Raw genomic sequence first — 5,877 nt, 5'->3', positions numbered from 1 at the left:
AATAAAAAAATATAATTTTTTGAAAAATATTTTTTAAAAAATATAAAAACAAGCAAGCTGAATATTATTATTCAACACTGCCACTGTCACGCCACGCCACCAACTACTGCCACAGCAGCCACCCCTACAAGCACCGTTGACACTCACTACCATGACTGTTGCAATTACCATATCTTTTTTCAGATCACAATTATTGAACATACATAAAAAGGTATTTGGTACGTAGGTTAAGACAAAAAAGTTTTTCTCTCTCTAGAGAGCTTGTGTTTCCTCTCGGTGAGGACTCTGTTTTTTCATTGTGGTTCACGTTGGTTTTTGGCTGTTGGTTATAGGTGTTTTGTCTTACTTTCTCGGTAGACTTTCCGCTTATCATTGGTGCAGTGGTTCAGTCCCCTTTGCTGTGTTATACCTTTCCTTCTCTCGTGGTGAAGTCACTCTCTCGTGGTTTTTGCTTAAGTCTGTTGTGTCAACGGTAGTAGGTCCCTCGGTTTTTATTTTGGTTGGATTCTTCGGGTCAACCAACGTAAGTGTTCCAGCTGTGGTACTTCAAGTGGTCCCCCAAGAGAAGTGAGGTCATCCCTCGACGTGGAAGCTGATGGCTACTGTTTACCTACGTGAGGGAGGTTGGATTGATAGTAGTGGCACAGACATTGGAAGTGAATATTCTGAAGAAAGGCGAAATCTTCGGCCCAATCAGGTATTTCATCCTCCTTCGCACCACCACTTTCGGAGCGGTCTGAGCATGGACTTGGACGATTCCACCTGGCAATTAGAACATCATGAGCTGGGTCGGTGCTTGATTGGCTACGTAGCAGATGTTCGCCGTTTTGGGTCTTATCTCATGCAAATGCATGTCAATGATCTATGGCATCTGGAAGGATCCGTGCATGTATATGGTCGAAGTAAGAATCACTATGTTTTTCTGTTCGAAAGAGTAGGCGACATGCATCGTATCGTCGACAATGGTCCATATGCTATCCAAGGGGCCCTTCTCATTGTGGATTATTGGAAGCCAGATTTGGTTCTCGATGGGTTGATCTTCGATAAAATGTTGGTGTGGGTTCAGTTGTATGGCCTACCGTTAAAATGCTTCACTGAAGAAGCCGGGGTCCGTCTAGGACGGGCTGTTGGCGAGGTGGTTAAAGTTGATAATGATTCTCTCATGCCTTGCAATATCCGGTTTTTGCGTTTACGAGTGTGGGTTTTTCTGGATAAACCTTTGATCAGTGGTTTTTTCCTTAAGTTCTGTAATGGTCAACAACACTGGATTAGTTGTCGCTATGAGCGGGTTTGTAAGATTTGTAGGAACTGTGGTCGTATAGGTCATACGATCAATGCTTGTGCTCTACCCTTTGAAGAGGCTCAACGGCAACTTGATGATAATCTTCAAGAAATGAGTCGACGTCTCCATGCTCCAGTAATGACTCAAGCATCGTCTCCAATGTACTCTGCAACCATTCGAGCTAATGCCCATAGGCCGGAACGTCGTACTACTCGAATTTTTCAGCAGCACACACATTCTAACATGGAGATCCCTGAAGCCGTGACTCCACCTCCTAATGGGCAGGATCTTAATCTGGATGCGGATTTTGCTACTATGTGGGAACAAGATTGGGATGCCGGTTTACAACAAGGAATGCCCGCGGGGAGTGCGTCACCGACGGCCGTTGCCCAGCGGGATGGAATTCTTTCACCAGTCTTCTCCCCACCGAATTGGTTAGTTGAGTCCGATGTTCTTTCGGGCTTGGGTCAAGCTCCGGTGGATTCGGTAGGTGAGTTGGAGGTAATGTGGCATCAATGGGAGGGTCATTTCTCATCAATGGGCATCAGACCAGGTCAGTTGGTGGCTGAACGGGTTGGCGAGTTGACAGCTTCGCCGCGTCAAGAACAGCATATTAACTACGGATCCATTAATGGTCTTGGTCAAAGCGCTCTACTTGCTTCAACGGAGGATGTTATTCAAGCTATACAAGTTAATGGGCCTGGCCCACGGTTGAATTTTCCTATGGGCGAGGCCCCAATTACCACTCGGGCCTTTGTCCGAGAAAGCCCAAGTAGCTGGACCATTACGGGCTTGGCCAATCTTGAAGTTGGCCAATCTAGCTCTACGTTGGCTAATGAAGTTGGGCCCCAGACACCTACTGTAGCAGCTGCACTTCCTCATCCCACGTCTGCTATATCTCTTGTTCGTGGGCCTTCAATCAGGAAACGGCTAAGGGAAATGGAGTCCGGTTTTGACTTACTATATGATACAGAGCCCTTACTGGCTGCCGATATGGTGCCGAGCACTTTACAGGATGGTCCGACTGAATCGTCCATGCATGGTTCGGGTATGGTCTCAGATTCTATGTATCCTTCTCAGAGTTTGGGTTCGTTTCTACGTAAGCATATCCGTCGTCGGAAGAAAGCAAGGTATTCTCCTCAGGCCGTCCTGCATGCCCCTGCCCATGCTGGTCCGTATTTACCTCTAGTGGCGTCGGCCAGATTTACGACACAGTGTCGTCGTTGGAAGCTACATCTTAGGTCAAACCATTTACAGGCTGGCACGAGTTCGTCAATGGGCTCCTCGGCTCGGCGTCGTCGGGGACACTCCTCTCTTGTTTCTCGCGGCCATCAGAGGGGTGTTTCTCCTACTACGAGTCATCTTGTGCAGGATGTTATCACCTCCGAATCGGGATATGACACGGGGGTCAGTTCACCGGAAGGTTGTGGTTTCGATTATGACGTCTCGCAGGCATGTGCTCCATCTGATTTACTGCAGGTTCATCATCAAACAAGCCGGTTTATGGCCTTGGTTTTAGATCCTAGTCTTGGGCCGATGCGACGGGTTTCGCAGGAGGTTGTCCCACAACAACCTCCTCGCTCGCCATGAAGCTTCTTAGCTGGAACTGCAGGGGGCTGGGTCATCCCCTGACAGTTCAAGCAGCTCGTAATTTGATCCGAAAACTTAAGCCCGATATTTGCTTCTTTATGGAGACCAAACATACGGTGCTGCAGGCTTCTCGGTTTGGGTCTTCCTTGGGTTTCAAACATCATTGTGGTGTGGATTCTAATGGTAGAGCTGGTGGCTTATGGGTTGGTTGGCATGATGATACTCTGCTGGAGGTATGCGAATTGAATGCGAATTTCATTATTTTACAGGTTCATGATTCTGTGAGGGGGAATTGGGTTATCATTTTCATGTATGGTTCTCCCTGTATTTTAGCTCGGGGTCAAGTATGGAGTAGTCTAGAAACCAGATTTAAGAAATTGCAAAAGCCATTCATTATTATGGGGGATCTTAATCAGGTTCGAGGTTGGGCCGAAAAACTCAGTACACACAAAGGATCCATTCCTGGAGCACCGGCTTTTAATGAATTAATCTTTCGCAATAGGTTGGTGGATCTTCCTTCTCAAGGGGTGTGGTATACTTGGTGTAATAATCGTAAGGAAACTGAAGCGGTTTATGAGCGATTGGATAAGGTGCTTGCTTCGTCTTGTTGGACAACCCTCTTCCCACAATTTTCACTTTTAACATTGCCTATTCACCGGTCTGATCATAGCCCGCTATTCCTTGACACTAGCCGTATCGAACCTTTTGGGCCGAAATGGGGCAGATTTGAGGCAGTTTGGTTAGCAGATCCGTCTACTCAGGATATTATCCAAAAAATTTGGCACAGCCCCACTCCTGATGTTGCTACTTGTGTTTAGAGGTAGACCATTGTTTACCGACATTTGAAAAATTGGAATGCTCTGTCATTTCGGAGTCTCCAAGGCCAAATTGATGACATTCTTGCTCGTCTCCGCCAGGTCCAAGAGGGGCTACCAAATCTAGGCCTACTTGCTACTGAACAGGAGCTACGGTTACATCTTGATATTTTGTTACAGAAATAGGAGCTTTACTGGGCTCAGCGATCTAAACAACATTGGCTGTCTTTGGGGGATCGCAATACAAAATTCTTTCACCGGATGGCGTCCTGGAGACGGAGTCGGAATCGCATTGCTATCATACAGGATCACGATGGTCATGTTCTCACTCAGCCCCAGGATATCCAAGCGGCTTTTGTCGCGTATTTCAAGCAACTTTTTTCAGCATCATCGGCCTCTCACATTGACTCAGGTGCCTTTCCCTCTCATTTTAATTTAATTAGTGTCATTAATACTCATTTGACTCCTTATCATTCTACTTTATTGGACAATCCATTTTCTACGGAGGAAATACAAAAGGCTGTCTTTCAAATAGGAAAGTTTAAGGCTCCGGGGCCAGATGGGTTTATAGCTGGTTTTTATCAAAAATATTGGTCAATTGTGGGTTCATCTGTGACAGAAGCTGTGTTGGGTTTTCTCACTACCGGACTCTTATTCAAACCGCTCAACAAAACTTTTATCTGCCTTATTCCCAAAACGAAGAGTCCCATGACGGTTCATGATTATAGGCCTATCAGTTTATGCAATGTGCTTTATAAAATAGGTGCAAAAGTGCTGGCTAATAGACTTAGTTTAGTGCTGCCGGATTTGCTTGCTGATAATCAGTGTGCCTTCTTGAAGGGTCGTCTTATATCTGATAATATTCTGTTGGCCCATGAAGTTATTGAATATATTAAAAAGCGCAAAAAATAGGGGAGTTTGTCCTCTTTTGGATTAAAGTTGGATATGAATAAAGCCTATGATAGAGTGAGTTGGGCTTTCCTTGAAGCGGTTATGGCTAAAATGAGTTTCTCAGCTAAATGGATTCAATTAATTTCTCAATGTGTATCTACTGTCCAATTTGCTGTCCTGGTTAATGGCATTCCATCGGATTTTTTTGCACCTGCAGCCGGTCTGCGGCAAGGCGACCCCCTTTCGCCGTATTTGTTTTTATTGGTAATGCATGTCTTTTCGGAAGGATTTGCGCATTTGGCGTCTCTCAACATTTGCCGTGGTATCGCTATTAGTCGTCAGTCGCCCCCTATTTCACATTTGCTTTTTGCTGATGATTGTTTTATATTCCTTAACTATAAGACAGAAGAAATTTGGTGCTTCCATTGGTTTTTAAATGCCTTTTGTCACTACTCCGGGCTGCGTATTAATTTTCATAAATCGGAGCTTTATCTTAGTCCCAATTTTTCACAATTGGCCAGGGACTGGCTGGTATCTCTTTTTGGAGTTAAAGTTGTCCCAAAACCCGGCATCTATTTGGGGGCTAACTTGGGTTTCTCCGGGCGCTCAAAGTCGGACATATTTACCTCAATTCTGAGTAAAGTTAGCCACAAGTTACAAGGCTGGAAATGTGATTTTTTAAATTTTGCAGGGCGGGGTATTTTGGTCAAACATGTCCTTCAATCCATTCCGGTGTACCTTATGACGGTGTTCCGCATGCCTGAATCATTTCAGCATAAGCTTACGTCTCTTATTCGTTAGTTTCTTTGGGCCTCCTCCCGGGGTAACGGGATCTCTTGGAAAAAATGGACATATATGTGTCTCCCCAAAGATTGGGGGGGATTGGGTTTTCGAAATCTTATGTGTTTTAACCAAGCTTTGCTAGCTAAACAAGCATGGCAGATTCTTTCATGTCCCAATTTATTACTTTCTCGGGTGATGCTTGGTAAATATTGTCAGCGGCGTTCCTTTCTTAACATTCGCCCATCTTCGTCCTCTTCATGGGGATGGCGGAGTATTTTATGGGGCCGTTCGTTACTTGCCTCGGGACTTCAATAGGTAGTGGGGAACGGACAACGTATTAACCCTTTTGAGGATCAATGGATTTCGATTGTTTCAAATCCTTGTAGAGGTCGCGGTTGGAATGATATTTGTCCTGGATTAAGGGTTGCACATTTCATAGATCCCGTGCGAAGGTCTTGGCGTCTTGAATTATTGGAATTGTTTTTTCCCCCATCTGTCCTCCCTTATATTGTATCA

The 5,877-nt window shown here is 45.1% G+C and overlaps 1 protein-coding gene across 1 annotated transcript; it reads left to right on the top strand.

The window, feature by feature from the left end:
* Positions 1-2,868: 2,868 nt before the first annotated feature.
* Positions 2,869-3,690, top strand: LOC114316053 (uncharacterized). The gene has a single exon (XM_028262711.2). It carries the CDS (start codon positions 2,869-2,871, stop codon positions 3,688-3,690), a length of 822 nt encoding a protein of 273 aa, XP_028118512.2.
* The last annotated feature ends 2,187 nt before the right edge of the window (positions 3,691-5,877 follow it).

This window comes from Camellia sinensis, chromosome 8 (assembly GCF_055761805.1).
Source record: "Camellia sinensis isolate YWXY chromosome 8, ASM5576180v1, whole genome shotgun sequence".
NCBI lineage: Eukaryota > Viridiplantae > Streptophyta > Magnoliopsida > Ericales > Theaceae > Camellia > Camellia sinensis.
The sequence above is the reverse complement of the archived record's forward strand: the minus strand, read 5'-3'. Positions and strand labels throughout refer to the sequence as shown.